This window comes from Fibroporia radiculosa, assembly GCF_000313525.1.
Source record: "Fibroporia radiculosa TFFH 294 genomic supercontigs, scaffold11807, whole genome shotgun sequence".
In the NCBI taxonomy this organism is placed as follows: Eukaryota; Fungi; Basidiomycota; class Agaricomycetes; order Polyporales; family Fibroporiaceae; genus Fibroporia; species Fibroporia radiculosa.
In genome coordinates, this window is record NW_012133469.1 from 1 (window position 1) to 18,824 (window position 18,824).

General features: G+C 49.4%; 7 protein-coding genes across 7 annotated transcripts; 3 read left to right on the forward strand and 4 right to left on the reverse strand.

Moving 5' to 3' along the window:
- Positions 1-593: 593 nt before the first annotated feature.
- Positions 594-1,093, forward strand: FIBRA_07094 (uncharacterized protein; the record flags this gene model as incomplete). The annotated part of the gene is made up of 2 exons (XM_012328791.1): positions 594-794; positions 854-1,093. The coding sequence occupies 2 exons, from the start codon at positions 594-596 to the stop codon at positions 1,091-1,093; spliced, it is 441 nt and encodes a 146-aa protein (XP_012184181.1).
- An 839-nt stretch (positions 1,094-1,932) lies between these two features.
- On the reverse strand, positions 1,933-2,545 carry FIBRA_07095 (uncharacterized protein; the record flags this gene model as incomplete). The annotated part of the gene is made up of 2 exons (XM_012328792.1): positions 1,933-2,369; positions 2,422-2,545. The coding sequence occupies 2 exons, from the start codon at positions 2,543-2,545 to the stop codon at positions 1,933-1,935; spliced, it is 561 nt and encodes a 186-aa protein (XP_012184182.1).
- Positions 2,546-4,927: 2,382 nt separating this feature from the next.
- On the reverse strand, positions 4,928-5,992 carry FIBRA_07096 (uncharacterized protein; the record flags this gene model as incomplete). The annotated part of the gene is made up of 3 exons (XM_012328793.1): positions 4,928-5,337; positions 5,401-5,851; positions 5,909-5,992. The coding sequence occupies 3 exons, from the start codon at positions 5,990-5,992 to the stop codon at positions 4,928-4,930; spliced, it is 945 nt and encodes a 314-aa protein (XP_012184183.1).
- Positions 5,993-8,952: 2,960 nt separating this feature from the next.
- Positions 8,953-9,834, reverse strand: FIBRA_07097 (uncharacterized protein; the record flags this gene model as incomplete). Its single annotated transcript, XM_012328794.1, has 1 exon — positions 8,953-9,834. The coding sequence occupies one exon, from the start codon at positions 9,832-9,834 to the stop codon at positions 8,953-8,955; it is 882 nt and encodes a 293-aa protein (XP_012184184.1).
- Positions 9,835-11,653: 1,819 nt separating this feature from the next.
- On the forward strand, positions 11,654-13,097 carry FIBRA_07098 (uncharacterized protein; the record flags this gene model as incomplete). Its single annotated transcript, XM_012328795.1, has 4 exons — positions 11,654-11,686; positions 11,741-11,791; positions 11,844-12,612; positions 12,679-13,097. The coding sequence occupies 4 exons, from the start codon at positions 11,654-11,656 to the stop codon at positions 13,095-13,097; spliced, it is 1,272 nt and encodes a 423-aa protein (XP_012184185.1).
- A 3,603-nt stretch (positions 13,098-16,700) lies between these two features.
- Positions 16,701-17,281, forward strand: FIBRA_07099 (uncharacterized protein; the record flags this gene model as incomplete). The annotated part of the gene is made up of 3 exons (XM_012328796.1): positions 16,701-16,844; positions 16,895-17,155; positions 17,222-17,281. The coding sequence occupies 3 exons, from the start codon at positions 16,701-16,703 to the stop codon at positions 17,279-17,281; spliced, it is 465 nt and encodes a 154-aa protein (XP_012184186.1).
- Positions 17,282-18,203: 922 nt separating this feature from the next.
- On the reverse strand, positions 18,204-18,787 carry FIBRA_07100 (uncharacterized protein; the record flags this gene model as incomplete). Its single annotated transcript, XM_012328797.1, has 2 exons — positions 18,204-18,528; positions 18,579-18,787. The coding sequence occupies 2 exons, from the start codon at positions 18,785-18,787 to the stop codon at positions 18,204-18,206; spliced, it is 534 nt and encodes a 177-aa protein (XP_012184187.1).
- Positions 18,788-18,824: the final 37 nt, after the last annotated feature.

The following is an 18,824-nucleotide window of genomic DNA, read 5'->3' on the forward strand; positions in this document are numbered from 1 at the left end:
GGGGTCTGGCTCCTCATGTATAAAGACCAGAGCAATATAGCGTAGTATGGTAGTCTGATCTTAGCGATCAAACACCGTCTACTTCACTCTACTCTCTCTGAGTTAGCCACTCCCAAGACAAGCACTACGCTTCACTCTTGTAACTACCAGAACTACACAAGTAAGTACTGGGGTTAGGGTTAGAGTTAGGGTCAAGGGCGATACCTTGACAGTCACGCTGCAGGTAAAATTGAACCCCTTATCTCATAATATACACTGGTGACGTTGACATGGTACAGGCCGCAATTGACTGTTCACAGCTTGGGTTTCAGGCTAGCACATCGTGGTCATATACGAACCATAAGGTAATCGAGGTAATTTTGTCAGGGCTACTACCTGAAAATAGCCTCGCTCGTGCTATCTTAGATGCTATGAACGGATTTGGAGGCAAGTGTGATAACAGTCTACTCGTATCCGTCGCTAAGTATTGAGCTTGAATGTGATACTCAGCGGACGCATACATACCAATATACGACACGCAATACCTAATGCCAGTCTCAAATACAACTGTAGTGCTCCTCAGTAAGGTCACAATACAATTCCAACCAAACACGATGCAGGTGGACTACAACTCCCAGCCACCGGAGATTGACATCGTGTGGTATAATGGCATCTCCCAGCAGGATCTCAGCATTGTCGCGAACACCGGCAATTACGGAGCTGTTCCGTACCAGACTACATACACATTATACAACCTAGTTCAAGTATTCTATTCTGCGATCCGGTTAGACGTTGGACACTGGACGCCTAACAATGTAAGTCGTTTCCCTGGACTTAGTCATGTTATATTCAACCAATAATTTCCATGCAACAGATCCTTACTAATTTGACCGCCTTCAACCAGACCCTCGTACCTGCTGGTCCCTTTGTGGAAAGTGCCCTTTCGGAGTCGAACGTGCTTGCATACACCAACTTAACTTCTCCACCCGCCGCTGATGTAGCTACACCCCCTGCGGTAATCCAAATTCAGTATACATGCAATATTCAAAAGTACAAGACCCTGGGCAGTCTATTTATGAGCGTCGCCGCAGCAACGTTGTCCATGTTTTTGTAAGTCCAGAATGATGGTCTCACGCGAGGTTGATGTGAATATAATGGATGCCTAGGTCTGCCTGGAGCATACTCACGACTCTGATGGCTACAATTGCAAGACGAGCACTGGGAGGTAAGCTTTGTGTAAATCAGACTGGATTACCTCTCACGCTTCTCCCCAGCTAACACTTGCAGTGCCTGCGGACAATGTGCCGACGCTAACATCATGATGAACAGCGAGTTTCCCGCTCCAAATCCCAGTGCCCAGAGCTTTAACAGGAAAGTAAATACGCCATATGGGGAGCAGCCAGCACATGATGTCATGGTCCTCCTGCCGCTAAGTGGGTGTTCCCCTCGTGACGGAAAATATGAATGATATGCTGGTGAATTCATCTGATAAAATCAGCGTCGTTCACTCACGATCACGGTCGTTGGTATTTGTCCTATTATGGTCAACTGTTAAAATCATGGATATGTCACTATCATCTAGCATTTCTTTGAGACCAGTTTATGAGATCTCCAAGTGAGAACCAGAAACATTTTTCTATATGGTACGCCAGTAGGCCAAGTTATTTCCTCATAGCTTATTCCAGGGCGCCCTTCATAGCTTAAACTCAGAGAGTGCGTTTCAAGGCAGATCCATATGACGACTGTCTTCCTTACACTTCTTTCGTTCTTTCATTCTCTTCTCTTTTCTCAAAAAATCGTTGCTAAGAGTTGTATGCGGGAGACTAGCATAATCCGGATCTCGGCATCGATTAGACCGAACTCAAGACAGGCATGTGCGGTACTGAATTCATGATTCGTGAAAGACGAAGGAGCACAGCAGGAATAAGTAAAAGCATCGGGACTCCAAAATATCTACTTTGCCCGGTCACCAAATCCGGGAGCCCACTCGTCGAAACTCAGCACTCGCACTTCCAGACATCCACACTTCTGCAAAGCTGGAAATTTTGCCTCGATTTGTCGACAGACTTCTAGTCCATCGACTTTCCCATGAATCTTGCCCGTCCATTCCACTCGCACCTTTTGAATGGACTGGAACATCTTTCGAGACAGAGCTTTATCGATGTTCACCCATTCGCCGATATCTTGATTTTGTTTCTCACCACGCAGATGAGAGAAGCGGATTTCGAGCGTGACGTACTGGAGGCATCTGGTAGATAGACTCTCGAAAAAACTCCCCAGCCCAGATATACAACCTTCATCGAGCCAATTTGGACCCATATTGATGCGTATCGAAGCGAGATGCTGCAGATGCTCTGATATAGGCCATGTCCCGTCCGGCAGTTTGTTCACTATAATGTGGAGTTTGTAACTGATTTAGACGAAAGGCAGTCCACAACACACCTGTCGAATCATTGTCATAGTCCATATCTAACTCATTCAGTGTGCGAAGTTGTGCGAAGAAACGAGTGAGAGGTTGAGTTGGGATTTTGATATGGAAGATATATACCGAGCGCAAAGTTTCCATCGATGGCGTAATGCATAGCCATTCCAAGAGTAGTCTGGCCGCGATCCAGCTTATGTGCAACTCTTTAAGCCGAAGACTTCGTCCCAGCTGGGTCTGACAATGCTGTTCGGTATGTGGCCATTCAATATTGTAGAGATATAAGCGCGAGAGCTGAGGGAGTGTACAAATCAGACGTTGGAAATCCCGAAAGGATGAAAACAGGGAATTGGATACTTGAAGCAATGTGACTGATGAAAAAAAGTGAATAAACATTGCAGGAGCGAGGTGTGATGGGAGATGCTGCCATCCGCCGTTGGAGATATGGAGTTCCACGACTGTTGATAAACCGGTCGAGAAGAGGATAGGAAGAAGATAGGCGATCTCATCTCGCAATGGCCTGAGGAAGGGGTTGTACACATGTATGACGCGAATGCATGCAAAATAAGGTCTTATATGCGACAAACGAAAGACTTGCGCAAGCAGCAGTACTGTCTGCTTCTTGTGTATGGAGATACAGCAAAAGAGTCGTGTTCGACACCTGTGGACAAAATTGCGGCATACAAGGGAGCACGCGCAAAGGGTGCGATTATCAGGATAGAAGTTGAAATGGTCGATGATCAATTCGAAGACTTCAAGCGGGAGCACAGGTACCAGATCGACTAGGTTGTCAGTAGTTTTATCCTGGTAATCATTGACTGAGATGTCAACACATATGCAAGCGGTTCATCTGGTACAGAACCTCGTACCGAGTGAATCCCGAGGCTATTGTCGCGCTTGATAAGAGATTTAGCCACTGGAGGTCCTTCAGCCATAGACGCGCCTTGCTTCAGTGCCCCAGCCGTGAATTATCAGATGGCACTTCTTCGATAGTTACGGAGACCCGACTGACTATGAAGACCGATTTATCCTAGCTGTCGTGGTTGCACATCAGAGCAATCCGACTGGATGACTAGGAAGGACTCGGAAGAGGAGATTACCCATAGCCTGAGAGAGACCTAGCAGTGACATTATAGGCGCCCGGTCTTCTCGCAGACATCCAATAAACATCTCTACATATTACTCATGACTTGGGAGTCCGCTTGCTGGCTAATCTAGCTGTCTTCACTCATCCGAGCTAATACATACCGCCCACAAGGTCCAGCTCACTGCTGCGCTCATGAATTGGAACCTCGGAGAGACAAACACAGCGCCCCTCAGTATACTCTCTTGACCGTGGCTCAGCGTCATACTTCAAAGCCGAATCTCATCTCGTTCTGTTTTGTACTTACGATTAGTCAATGAGACGCGACAAGGTACTAGCATCGCTGTGAGCCCAACGCGGCGGCCAATTGAGAAAGTGTGGTAGTGAAAACATACATCGCCATTACGTGAGGAGTTCGCCGTTGAGTCAGGACGATCAGTCCGCAGCGGGTTCACGAGTGCGTGGATTTATTTGTGTCATATATATCGTTTGGCTGACGTGCTGTCTTACCATAGGTTTTAACTGTGCAGACAGGTAATCGCCGCTGCTCGTCCTCTACCTTTACACACTAGTGCTGCTTATGATGGACGATGTCGAGTTCTTCTCGAGTGGGTTGAACAACAACAGTGCAGCACGCAATCCGCTAAACTTTGATGAGTTCTACGATGATCTCGCGCAAACACCTGAACATTGCGTTCGCCCTGTACTGATGCTGAGGACTTGATTTACGTTCAGCGTAGTGACGTTCCTGGGCTGGGCTATTTGAAATGAGAGGACGTAAGAGAAAAACTCACCAAATATTTGCAAAAATGAGTGTCATCAGTGTGTGATCATCGATGTCGTTGTCGGCCCTCGTTGACGATTCCTCACCATCAGCTCGACCAAAACAATTACCTTACTGGGTTGTCCCAATGCCTTGGCTGCCCAGACGAATCGTCGAGAACAAAGCATCTCGCATATTCGGAGCCTCTTACTGCTACGGACAGAGGTTTTGACGTGAGTATCATATACTGACTTCCTCCTTTCTGCCGACCTAATTTTGCGGACGCCATATGGCAGGGGTACGAAGTGGTCCATCTCGCAGTAGGAGAGATATGATGTATCTAACGGCAGTCAAAAATGGACCTTTCAAGGATGGAGAAGTGAAGGACGAGGGGGACTGTTGCGCGAAAGCTGTGAAGTGGAGTATCTCGCATTGATTAATCTCGTCACTACATTGTCACTATGCTTCATGGCGTATCTACTCAATGATGATCATTATGTTGTTGTACATCCGAGATAGACTCAAGCCAAACAACCACGCAGTTCAAGTTGAGTCGAATTCTAAGAATACGATAAGAATTCAGATACATCATATTTCGAACCTCAGATCAACCAAGATAAGTAGATGAGTAAGACAGGCAGCCCAACCGTTCAAGTCCGAGCATAGTTAAGCCAGGTTGTTATGCTCTTCGAATGCGCAAGATGCCACATCGCGCCAACTTAGGGAATCGGGCTTTGAGGTGCTGGGGAACGAGTTCTGAGCTAAAGTACCCGGAATTGAAATTCCACCCCATCCACCGAATTTCAACCCTCTCGAGATTTGAGAATGACCCGGTCACTAACGCATCATCGATGTTATCCCAATCTCCACGGTCTATTTCCAAAATCTCGTTGGAAGAGTCTTCCATGACGAACGATACTATAATCCGCTTGAGGTGCTTCGATTCCCCAGAAAATTTCTTTAAGAATCTTGCAGCTTGCAACAGACGTCCCCGGGCCTTCCATTCCGTACCTATATCGACTTTGAGCAGGGCGAGATGTGGAAAGAGGGTTGTCGAGGGACTCGAGAAACCCTGCAGTTCGTTTTCATCTGTCAGAAGCAAAATAAAACTGTCAACAAAATGACACGGTGGGATATGAACGAACGGCTGACCTTCCGGAAGTTGAAAATAGAGCCGTTCCAATATTTGAAACTGTCGCGCGATCAGCTCGGCGAGGAGAGGCATGTTGATCCCTGGCTGCTCTGCATCAAGTGGCTCATCGGAAGATCGGCAGGACCTTTTCCATTCGGCAAGTGTCATAAATCCATTCCTCTTAGGTGGGCGGGCATTGGGATCGTCAACATAAAGCTCGCGCGCGTGGGTCAAATAGGGTGCCAAGTGGGGCTGCTGTAACATATCTACAAGGCGTTGCAAAGCAAAGTTGTCGCTGATCCTGATTGAAGCAAAGAGACGCTTGCGACACCCGTGGACAAATGCCTTGCAAACCAAAGAACAGCTCCGCAAGGTGCGCACATTTCTGGAAGGATGTAGTTGGTCGATGATATGCTCGAAGATCTCGAGCGGAAATGCGGCCTCTTGCCGCGCATCTTCTACTGGAACGAGCTGGGCACAAAAATGAGATGATTTATCTATGGAAAGTCATTCAAAAAAGCCACAAACTTCGGCACCCTCATCCTCATCGTGGGTAATCAAAGTTGAGAATACATTATCTTGATCGATTCGAGTAGCCTGAGAGGGGAGCATAGCGTCTCGCATTGCTGCCTGCCAACGTTGCCACAAGGGTGGTAAAAAAGCCATTCAACAACATGAATGTTCAATAGAATACCTTTGAATTGTTTATTGTGAAGAGGCCGGATGGCAGGGTCCGAAGCATCAGGGCGACACTCAGGTTTGCCACAACCAGCTTTTAAACTATCAAGCCGGCATTATCCGCGGCTGCCTGTCCACCGAGGCCACATTGTCCTTGTGGCATCTTCAGCGTGTGCACAACCACCGCCACTTACCATAGCAGACAGCCACTTGTTCGATCCGCCTTGTGTGGTTGGCTGCCTCGCGACTGTTGACCTTGCCATCCTGTCGCTACAGTGCCAAACAAATCTTCAAATCCTGACGAGTCTAATTTCTCTAGGCCAACGTTGATTCGAGTATCTGCTCGAATACCGAACCCGTATCTGTAATACTCAGATCAACAACGCCAAAGACAAACTCCACCTGTACATTTGGACTGAGCAGTGCATTAGCTGCAATCTACAGACCAAGTTGCTCACAGGGGAGAGTAGTGTGCATCTGATGGCGTTTGCTGATTCACTGGGACTGTCGGCGGCTGAATAGAGAATCAACATGTTGACACAGGTTGACACACCTCAACTTCGGACTGCTAGCCGCGAACATGACCGTTCACGGATCCTCGTCAGCGCAAGCATCCTTAGATATACTGCCTGATTCGCTCTGAGGCAGCGTCCCCGCATGAAGGAACACACCCATAATCTCATCATCGAACCATGTCTTCCCCTTCCTAGACCATGGTCTTCAGCCTATCGCCGAAGACGCGCGATCAGGTTATCTGACCGCCTCTGATAGTTCTCCTGGAGATGCGCGCAGTGTTCTCTCCGCCGTGGAATGAATGAAAGAAGAGAAAAACAAGGCGATACTGATGTTCGTCGATGATTAGTCCCATTTGACATCTTGTACGTCTGTGCCTTCGTGACCACACAGACATACCGGTGGAACAGCGCATCATGGCAAAATCTCTCGGTGCCGTCATACGCGGCGTATCATCGCGCTGGGATGGGCGCGCTAAGGTTGACAGCAGTAATGTTGTGAGATGCAGTCTATCCGCCTGTTCTACCTCCGCCTCTCCGGAACGAACAGCGCAGCGCTCCAAGGATATATGAGATAGTACTATGGGCATCGGTGGTCTGAAAGGTTCGAAGTCTTTAGGATTCCGTCCGGATGGATTGAGGAGGCGATGCAGTGGCAGGTTGAGCAATTACCCCGCTCCATAGTGTTTTACGCCAGAGAGCGAGAGAATACACAACATGGCAGAGACAGTGTTAGTATTGCTGGAGGTGTAAGTCAAAGGAGAGAAGCAGTCTGGGTTTGAGAGAAGTATGCGGACAACGGTGGGTGCAGCGAATCGGAGGACGTGGTACTCAGTTCGGTCGAAGGTCGTCTCCGCTCGGTTGTCTCCGAAAGGGCACCTCCGCTCAATGTGACCGTAGAGGTCGTTCATCAGAATTGTTTCGAGTCTGAGTCGCTGACCTCCTTCAGAGTCGTTATCTTCAGAGTAGCAGATGACAGTACTAATGCGTCTGCATCACTATCCATCCGGTGAAAGTACAAGCTTTTATAGCGAACATGTCGACGAAAGCACCCAACCTAGACGACTCGGATGCCCGGTGAGTGTTCGAGTCTTGTATCGCTTCCAGCGACTTTTATTTTCGTGGTATGTCCTTTGCATGCGATCATCTACATTCAGTCTGAGGATGGGTTCGTATAGGTACTCCGGCTCTGTTGGGTATTCCTCCGCTCTGTCACGGACATTGCAGGTGTCAACAGATGCCAATGGTCGACCGTCAATAACTGGACATGTTCTTGAATCACGCTGTGTCCAGTATGAGCTGGATCTCGTTTGGCTATGACCACGCAGTCGTCCTTTTTGGAATACTCTTGCAGTTGTTTGCAGACAGTCAGACCAGCAGACTGCGCATATATGATAAGAAGTCTGAACAGAAAGTATGTGTCCACTCACCTCTGTGCTGCTCCCAAGAGACCTTTCTCGCTAATGCGAGCACCAAGGGCGGGTAGAGTGATTTTGTGCGACGAGCCTGATTCGTCCGGGACCACGAGAGCACTGGCCACATGCGATGCGACGCTCGTTGGCTGTGTCGATTCATCCCGAGTTGAAATAGGTTTTGTGCTGAATTCTTGACCGTCAATGATGCGTGAATCTCAAATATAGGAGTCATACCAGGCCCGAGGAGAGTAGAGATGTAGAGCTGGATCATTATACTACGTTCACATAGGTGGTATACGCAGCGAGATATGCTACTAGCTAAGTTATCCAGGACGTCTTTTGGCTCTATCTGTCCTCGTGGGACTTGACCAGTGTACCAATAATGGATGTGGTTTTTTTAGGACACCAATGAGAATGATTAAATTGTGGAGTGCGTCAGGCGACGTACCATGCGCGCCCCAGTGCCTGTACATTCAGATTCCTCTTGCAGCTGCCTTCCCGCGAAACATCAGGCTTGATATCATCCATGTTGTCTCAGATTCTCTGCTAGCACCTGTGTGTCGTGGCCTTTCGCTGAACTTGACATGTTGCGACTCTTGTGTACTGAGACTTAATCGAATACAGCACTCTTTATCTAGAGATATCGGGATAGCATGATCATCCGATACATCAAATGTAACAACAGATTCAAGTCTGAGGAAATGGAGTAACTGAGATAGTGGGGTGATTCGCCAAAATGTGATATTGAGTCAAGTATATTCCAATTTGTGCTGACCAGACTGGAGAGCACCCGCCTGTTCGCATATGTTGGAGCGTCGGATTACATATGTAAACCCAATAAATCGGGGTTGTGATTCCTTTGATTGTGTTGTGACGCTTCTGTCTCGAGCCCAAATATCTCGCACATGCCCGGCTGCAATTTGTTCAATATAATCCAAGACGAAGCCTAAAGCGCACACGTACGCATTCAGAGTGACTCGAGACTGCCAGGCCAGAATGCCGAACCATCCTTGTTGTCTTTGAACCACGGCACATCATGTCCAAGAAGTACTCGCACCCGCGGCTGCTGCGAGACTTGCGTTATCCACTCGATCGACTTTGCCGCTGTCTCCTTGTCCCTGTGTGCGCATCCGTAGTGCTCACTGTCGGCTATTTGTGCCCCGCCTGTGAGAAGGCGCCAGTCGTGCGCCGCATCCGCTGCGAGGTACACCCACCCTCCGTCCGACGATGTGCGCGCGAGGACTGTAACATGCCCCGGGATGTGCCCGGGCGTATCCACGATGTAGAGGCTCCCGTCGCCGTAGAAATCGAGCGCATGGGGGAATGGACCGATCGGGCTCATCTCCGCTGTTGATACATAGCGTGTTCGTCCGTGAGGGAGCAGGTCAGTTGGGAAGTGTGCATTCGGATCAGTAGGGTAGCCCGGAATGAGGAGCGGCCGAGTGTCTTCCCCGGCAATGAAGGTCGCGTTGACAAATGCAGCAGGGTCCCCCTGATGGTCGAAATGGATGTGCGAGATGCAAACGTGCTTGATCTGCGATGGTTCGTATCCTCCCTTCTGAAGAGATTCGATCACATCTTGTGGAACATCGACGCTGTACCACCGCTTCGTTGCTTTGACCAAAGCAGGTGGAAGACCTTCCTCCCAGTCTTTCCGTATCCCAAGATCGAAGACAAAGGTATCTCCGTTTGAAGAATGGCGTAACAGGAAGGCAAGGCAGGGAAAGCGAGAGACTTCGTCGTGTTCAGCTGTGTCTACTATTTGTGCCATTGGAACGTCGACGTATCCGGCTTCCAAAGCCGAGACCGTGCAATAGCTCTGGTCTACCGAAGGCGGTGGGAGAATCATTAGAAGGAACACCTTTCATAACAGCAACACTTAGTTTGCTACACACGTTGGCGACCAGGTACAGTACGTACAAAGTTGTAGAGCCTCAGGTGACTGAATCACGTAGAGATATCGAGTAGACGAATATATAAGCCTTGAGTACTGCTACCGCGACTGCCTGAGAGAATATTGTTTGAGTACATTTAATCTTGATATTTATGGCCATTACAGTGGTGTTGCACTGTACTTATTTGGCTAGTGAGGCGTGCTCCAACGGCCATTTTATCGGAACACGTAGACCGCCCTATACATTGTTCCAGCAGCCTTGAATACAACGAAAAGGAAGAGATAGTATGAGGACGCATGAACGAGACAGGTCGTCTCTCCGTTGGTCTTTGTGCGTCAGCGAGTTGATTTAGTTTGGCTTGAGATGAAACTTGTCTTTTGAACGCGGCATCGAGGAACGGCGAGTTGCTTATCTGGGCTAGCTTTTCAGTTGTTTGGACCTGAACGCATATTTGGTAATTGTGTCACGATATACTGGATCATGGTGAGTCTATTTAGGATTAGCAAGACAGAACAAATAACTAAGCTCTGAAGAATGCAAGCATCGAAAGCGAAGTAGATCTAAAACAAGAACAGCGGTGAACTCACGGTATTTTGAGTTCAGCATGGTGTAAAGCTACTCTCCCAAGGCTCTTAGCGATGAATCCTGCTGTCAAGAGAACATGTCGAGCCTACACTGTGCCGGCTCCAGAATAGATCGACAGCAATATCGCGTTTTCGGGCCAGAATCGTACGTCGGTTTTGACATCACTAGTAGAGTGTTCGCTGAAGCCTTATAATTCTAGTGCTCAAAGTTGTGGCCGGCGAGAACTACATCCGTGGGCGTGGAATCATTTGAGCGCCAGTTACAAGCGCTGTAAACTTTGCGAAATTCAGCCGCCCTCTTGAGTTCCCTATTTCGAAGATTCACCAGTCTGCTTGAGACTAGTAGTAGTTCTGATATCTCTGGTCCTTCTAGAAGTGATCATATTATTTCCCAAGCATCTGTATTTTTCTCAGAATGGTTGTCTCATACGTAAGTTGACGATCATATTGGTGAGTATTCTCCCGCTGCGCATTGTGGAAGACTGAACTGTATCTATAATTTGAGAGCAGTCCAAAATAAGAGTGTGTAGTCGGGCGGGTGGCTAGGTCCAATGATTTCTTATGTTCCAGTATGTTCGCCTTTACCCTCTTATCCTTTTTGCCTCACCGATGCTCAGGTACTAACAGAAAGTTTTCCCAAGGAACTTGAAGAATGTTTCGGATCCCTTCTTCTCTGACATAATACCTCTAGCATAACTCACTGCCTATGCTCGATGCGAAGGCGTCGTGTGTTGGCATACCCACGACTTGTCAACTGAACCGACAGAGCATTCTATCACAGATCCTGACGTCGTGGGTGCCCTGTCTCGCTGAGCGGGATCTACCACAGGTCTTTTACCTTGCGTCTTCTGCATGAGACTCATTATCGGGTCGCAGAAGTGCTCTCCCCGCGGCCAGCTTCTTTGAGGCGATCAAAGGGTGCTCAGGTTGACGTCCGAAGCTTGGTACCGTTTACGTCCTTGTAAGACGTGTATCTATGTTTTGTCCTCACTTCATCGCTTCGAATGGAAGTATACGGCGGATCAGCAAGCCCAGCGGGTGTGCAAGCGTGGCTATGCAATGCTAGGATTTACTCCTCCCCTCTTTGCCGAGCGCGCGACCCGGACTTCTCGTCGTCTTTTCTCATTTAATACAATGTCTCAGCCCCTCTCATTTCTCTCAAGCACGACGACATACATCCTTTCTCTTCATGACAGTATTACAGTCGAAAACTCAGCATGTCGTAAGTGGGCTCGACATATCAGATGAGACTTCCGCTCAATTGATATTGCTCAAGTCGACCACGCGGCAGGCCATGTCAAAGGCGAGACTTACTAATACATCTTCGGTACGTCTCTACCCCGTGTACTATTAGGCGATCGTTTACATTAGCTGTTCAGGCGCCACACAAACAAGCCTCCATGAAGAATGCGGTGCCAGTGTTTCCACTAGAGATCTTCGAATTGACGCTGGATGAACTGCATTCGCAGTCTGACCATAAGGCGCTATCCATCTGCGCAGCCGTATGTCGAGCATTCGCCCACCGGTGCCGGGTGCATCTTTTCCGTCGAATGAAAATCTCGACCACTGCGATTAAAGCTCATCTTATACGTCTTTCCGGCCAGCCACATGCGGCGCCCTACTTCAAGTATGTGCGCAGCTTGTCTATAATGTGCAGCTGCACGCTCGAGGATGTTGTGCATCTATCTGCCATTATGCCAAACGTCGAAGCCCTCGAGTTCGCTACAGGGAACGTGACGCCCGTCTGGTCAGCTCCTCCCACATCATTGGTGCTATTTTCCACAATTTCAACGCTTGACATACGGTCTTGCACGTTTCCCTCGCTCGAAACACTCCAGCAGACAATCGATTCACTTCCCCAGCTTTCGACCCTAAAACTTCAGGGTGTCAGGTGGCATGATAGCGGCGCTCTCCCCAACTTCGCGCTAGGTCAAAAACTCCATCTAACCAAACTCATTCTCGAATTCATGGTCAGCCCTAACGCCACATCGTTCCTGGAATGGCTGCTTTGTACCCCTATAGTGGATACTATCCGCGTTCTGGACATTGCGGATTGTGCAATGTCCACTCCGGTTCTGTTGCACTTCCTCGCACGTGTGCAAAACTCGCTGGACAAGCTGAGCCTCCGCTTCCGCTCCCACAGCGATTGTGAGTAGAATCGTTGGCTGTAGCAGACATTTGCTGATTTCTACGCTCATCGTTACACGATTTCAGCAAACGTTCTCGATGCTTGGCGCACTGCTGGACTACGGTTCAAGCTGACTTCGTTGGATATAGGTCTTGACGAACGTTTGACTACGCCATGTCGGTTGGCCTTATTGGTAAACATCCTAGAGAATTCGTTCTGCCAAGGACTCCGCCGGCTCCGGCTCCGTTTAGATGCATCCATCGTTTCAGGCGGGAAAACGTGGGTTGAAGGAAACCTTGCCCTGTTGGAGGCTCTAGACGTAGTTCTGCAAAAGGATCTCTTTCGTGATCTTCACCGCTTTAACCTGGTGTTAGAGGGGAAGATCCACAGCGACATAGACCCACAATCCGTTACGGAATTAGTCATGAAACATCTTCCGAATCTGCGAAATCGCGCTGTTCTTGTCGAGATCCAGGTGTATGGCACTCTCTTCCAGCTGCAGTAGATTGTTTACCTCTGGCCGTGCGTGTTGTTCTACACTACACCGTATTTATTGATATCCATACGCTGAACATTTACTGCTTGAGATGGAAATCTGCTTGATCGTACACCAGATTGCAATAGTTAGGAGATGCTCGAAAGGGAAACAACAGTAATTAGGAGGCTGTTTGGGTTGTGATGGAGAACTCTATCTGTCTAAGACCAGATCATCGCAAGCGCCATTCAGAGCTCTCCTGAATCGTAGGACAACATAGATACCGGTCATTCGCCGTATTCCATCAACGGCTACTCACCCGGCTTATATGCCTTCGTTGGCAACAAAGAAAAGTATGCTCATCGTCTTGGGGGCCGAGACTTGTACGAGGAGCACACGCGGCAAGCCCCACCGAATTTAAGCCTCGGAGTCGTTTAGCGTTCGAAACCAAGCTGGATTCATGATGCGGACTGTCACGAATGGACGAATGGATGGATGATGCGTTTCTTCGAGATGAGGTCCCTTGGGAAACGCCCCACTGACACCTCTCAGTTGGATGATGGCTGGTCGGCCATGCTGCAGTCGTACCTATACGTCGAGAGGAAATTTAGGCTGCAAATGAGGCTCGTACACACACAAAATTGTCGCTAGAGAATAAGATATTGTCCCTGAAGATATGAGGATTCAAAAGGTTCGCGCAGAGCAGTTATTGCATCAATGCTCTCACCCGTATCGAAAGACTGTCTATACATTCTGCTTTGATTTAGCATATGCTCACTGGGTGCGTAGTATCGTATCACCTGGAGAATTTACGATGTTATTTTCTTTGTATCTGTAGCTAGAGCTAGTTGAATACGTTGTACGAGGCTTGAGTGAACGGTAATGGATACCACCTTTCATTCTGTTGTCAAGTATTCTCATCTCTATCAGCAGCTAACATTATCAATTGCCGGCAGTTCTGCCCTGCATACCAAACCCTGTTTTCATATGTTGTTGACATGGGCGAACCTCATAGCGAACCGGTCGAACTAGACGACATAGATACTTCTCGGACACGAAGATTGAGCATGTGCCTAGTCAGCGCACAACAGCATTAGATGTGTCCTATACACAAAGTGCGAACAAGGCAGTGCACCCATCTCGCATCCACGGACCAGGGCTCGACTAGAGTGCGCATCTCCCATCCCTCGAACCAAGGGTAGCTATGACCTTGCCACCTGTGCGATGCCAACCTAGCGACAGCGCCACCGTATCCGTCACTGTTGCATGACGCGCATTCCCACCACCGGACACGACGGGTCCCGAGGCCAGGGACTGCGGTCAGCTGATACCAGTGCCAAAATTCCGTCCAAAGCGCGGCACAATACATGAGAATGGGTCGAAGCCGACGCATACAAAGATATGTCGCAGAAATGGACTTCGGAAACTAGTGGTGCACACATGCGTCGCGGACGACATCAAGGAACGCAACACTGTAAAGACATAGAAAGGACGTCGCATATTGTCGTCATTGGCCATCTAACATGGAGGAATAATGTGAGCAGAATGACAAGGCGTAGAAGCCAGCAGATGTTGGCCCTGGTTTGCTTTCGCCGGAAGATTGTGCAGAGATTCTCGACGCGAGACGGAACATGGAAATATAAGCCCCATTAGAGCGCATAGCGGACGACAGATGGCCAGCGCTGACCTGGGCGTCCGGCGATGGGCTACTCATGCGCAAGATCTTGATGTCCTGCGCGTTTGTGCCTTTTGCATACGAGCGAGACATCGTGTCGTCACGAAGTCGAAAAATGTGATAGGTCTAAGGTGGGTGTGCGTGCAACTGTGAGTGACAAGGCCGCGAGACAGCCTGAGGGCCTGTCGACTTCACAGACTCTGCTTTTTCGTCTGGGCGCGCGCTCCGGTGACGTACAAGCTCAGCAGTTTGTGCGATCCTGAAGGGCTCGGACGTTAGGGTGTCAGCAGCGCAGGCGTCGGTACGTACCAACGTCTTAACACTTAGTACTCAGTACTCAGTGCCCGGGCGGGAGTCGGCGCTGCTAGGCAGGGGACCGGTAGCGCATTATGCGTGGTTAGGAGTAATATGTGAACCTTGTGGAAAGGGACGTTAGGAGAGGCTTGTAAAGCAGCCGCAGTATCGACCAAGGATTCGAACAAGATCGAATCGGTTCGGTTTTCTTCTTGTGCTCCATTGAAGTTGCGAAAAGCCTCGCGATACGAGCCTAATCCCGTTCATCTCAGCTACATATGAGTATGTTGAATCGGATTCAAATGATCGTAAGCTAACAAAAATGAGCTCATAACTTATTGACAGCCCGGTACACCTCAACAACGCTTTTTTCATTCAAATATTCGCCCTTGGTGTCGCGCAGCTCATGTACTCACTGGTTCTCAACACAGCAGGAAGTCACGATGGTATGTCGAACAATGATCTCTATGCACGATATACCTGGCTCGTGGAAGCCTGCCTCCCATTGCCTCCGATTCCCCCAGAAAACATGTTCGGAGAGAATCAAGAGATCTAAACGACGTTAAGTACGAGACCGCGTTGGGTACGGCCGCACATAGGGAGGATAGGCGACAATTCGATACAACGTAGTGTTGATGGTTGTTCCAGCAATACGGGTGGGAAACGCTGCAGTTCGCTTATGGCTCCTCACTGTAGGCATTGCAACGAGATTCCGATAGTGAGTGTGACTGCTTTGTGCTCTCAGTGATTGTTGCGGCCCCATGGCTCAGTAAAATGAGAAAATGCAGGATCGTGTATCTCAGCTTGAGGCTTGCTTGGAAATCAGATTACGCCCCGTCCGGCGGCCTCGGCGGCTAGGTGCCCGGTTATAAAAACGTGGCTTCGTGGAGTCGTCGCAAGCTACGTGGGATTGCTACCGAGCGATCGGTGAGTTTCATTCCCGGATGGCCTTTTATGCCCCAACTGTGTAGCTCGGTCGGAGTGTGCGCCCCCATCTCAGCCTGAGCGCGCGAGGCATTTACTTCACTATCTACGTAGGATCTTGCGTACCAATACGCGTGCTTCCTACAGTATCACAACTTCTGTCCCCCTCACTATGCAGTTCGAGCAAAATGGCCTAATTCAGCTCGGGTATGGAATTGGTGGTCCATGGTCGCCACCTGCGCGAATCTTTTATGATCGATCAACGTCCGCTCTTGCGCCGTGCCCGCGTCCGCGGTCACACATGAGCGCAACGCCGAAGTTGTGGGATCACTGGAAGCCAGCGCTACCAGTGTAATCTGGTCTTAGACGAGGTTTTGCGATAGGGTCTTATAGAGAAATCCCATCGCAGATACTCTGTCATCATTCCACGATACAAACCTCTTGAAATGCTTTACGAGTGGCCATTACTTGCTATTCACATCGCTCGTGGTTGGGGCGCGACAAGCGCTTGTTCTACATTCCATCCCCCGCCTTGATGCGATCCTCGTAAGGAACTGGGCCTCACTTTACTTTAGCGGTGGCAATCTCCATTCAATTAGCAAGTGGCTCCCGGTGGCGGCCATGACTCGCCATCGTGTGTCGTCTCTTTTGGCACGATATAAAAGACCAGGACAGACGTTCATGGTTTACATCGCCCTTCGACGGTCGCCTCATCACCTCGATCTTTCGCCAGTCACAAAATGAAGTTCCTCGCTGTCATCGCTTCTCTCGCAGCTACGTGTCTCGCCCAAGGTATCACTATCCAGACATCGACCAACGGGACGGTATATCCAGGACAGAACTTCACTGTTGAGGTTACCAAACCGGCGCGTGCTTTTCTCTTGGTCTTGCGTTAACTCTGCATCTCATTCTGATCCTGGTCTATGGCTTACAGGTTGAGGCGACGCCCTCAGTCGAAGTGGCGATTGTAATCGGCCTCGTCCAGTGCCCAGACCAGAACTGCAACTCGTCGGGCTTCAACATCTCACAGGACATTGGTTATACTCTTTACTACGGGCCTTACAACCCGCAGTACGACAGTATCGTTCCTCCGGACCACAAGCCGCCGTACCAGAACTTCACCGTGCAGGTGCCCACCCAATTCGGATCTGGCGATGAGGTCGCGCTCAGCGTGACGCGTCTCGCGCTGGCGGAGGTGCGTCGAGTTTACATTTTTATATCCACCCCGTTTCACGGATACTGATGTGTTACTGTGTTATAGATGGCAGCCGGGAGCTCCATTTGGCTGGAGATCCCTTGGGTTCCTCTGACAGTGCAGTAGGTCGTATCTTGCATTGTCATAAGCTCGTAGTAGTCAATTTCATTGGGACTGTGAGTTCGAATTTTAGACTAAGTTGATGACACGGCTGCTTCACACTTCATTGAATTGATGTAATGTTTTGACCTGCAAATTTTCAACCAAGTTGTTGGTCAGTTGTGTGTGCTCTAGTAGTATGTTGTGCAATAGTGCCACACTGTCTGGCTCCAGGAATCGCATGGTTTGACGTATCAGCTGGAATGGGACCGGGAGTTAAATTCCACAAATACCAACATATTTTCTGCATGCATCCAACTAGCAAACCGAGTTCACCATCGCTCATCAAAACCCACTCTCAGCCCCGGGAGCAGCTAGAGCTTGCGTCAGTGTCGGATGATGGACTCTATATGGCGAGCGTACCAGACCAAACGCTTCTATGGTTGATATGCTCATAACGCATAAATTTGATAACGCATAGATTGGCCCAAGGTCCCACGGTGGGCACACTGAAAATTGCATGAAAATTGCATAATGCATAATATATAAGCACAAGAATTGAAAGTACGTATTATGAGCTAGGATAATAGGGAGCTCAACTCGTAAACATAAAATAAGTATAGCTTACAGTCATTGACTAGTGATGTCCTTCCCAGCACTTTGATGCTTTTATAGCTCAGTTCTTCACAGAATTCATGAAGACCATAGTGAAGTTGTCATTTGAGGGGGTCAGTACGGGGGAAATCCTCGAGGAAAAGGAGATATTAGCTTGCGAGACTCTTGTGGTGCACGCCGATGATGTGTTCTCCCATCATACCCTGCATTACACACCTCGGCACCAGCCTCTCACCTGACCATGCGAGAAATCAAAGTGAAGTCCTTGCAGGCGTTGCCGGATCTCAAACATCGACGAATCGTCCGAGTCTGTGTTACAAGGAATTGCACCCTACTAAGCGTGCCCTGCAGTCGCCAAGTGCGTCGGCGATGCAAGGGCGCCCTCATGCTCGTATAGCGGAGGCAGGTCCCCGACATCCATACGGAAGATGTACTTCCTGATATTGTGCGGCAGCGCCTTGAGTTGGTACGTGGCGTGCTTGCGCGTCGGCACAGAGAACACCTGGTCGAGCTCCTCGAGCGACAGCGCTTTCGTCTCGGGCACGAACAACAGGATCAACACGAATCCAAGCACGTTCCACGCGGCATACCACCCAAATGCGCCCTGCGGCTTGAACGCGCCGAGAAGGCGCGGGAAAGTGAACGCGATGACGAAGTTGCTGTGGGCCCGTCAGTCATAATCCAGCGCGCAGAACGGATGCGAACTTACAATAACCAGAGCATGGCGGTTGAGAATGACATGCCGACGTCGCGCACGTACAGCGGGTACGCCTCCGCAGAATACGTGAATGGCACGGGACCCTCGCCAGGTGAGTACGCCATGGTGTACAGATAAATGCCGAGCGCGACTACCGCAATCTGTGCCTTACCCTTGGGAATGTAGAACGAGAAGCCAGTCATGAGCAGGAAAATTGCCATGAGCGGGAACGTCGTCAGCAGCAGGTTGCGGCGGGGC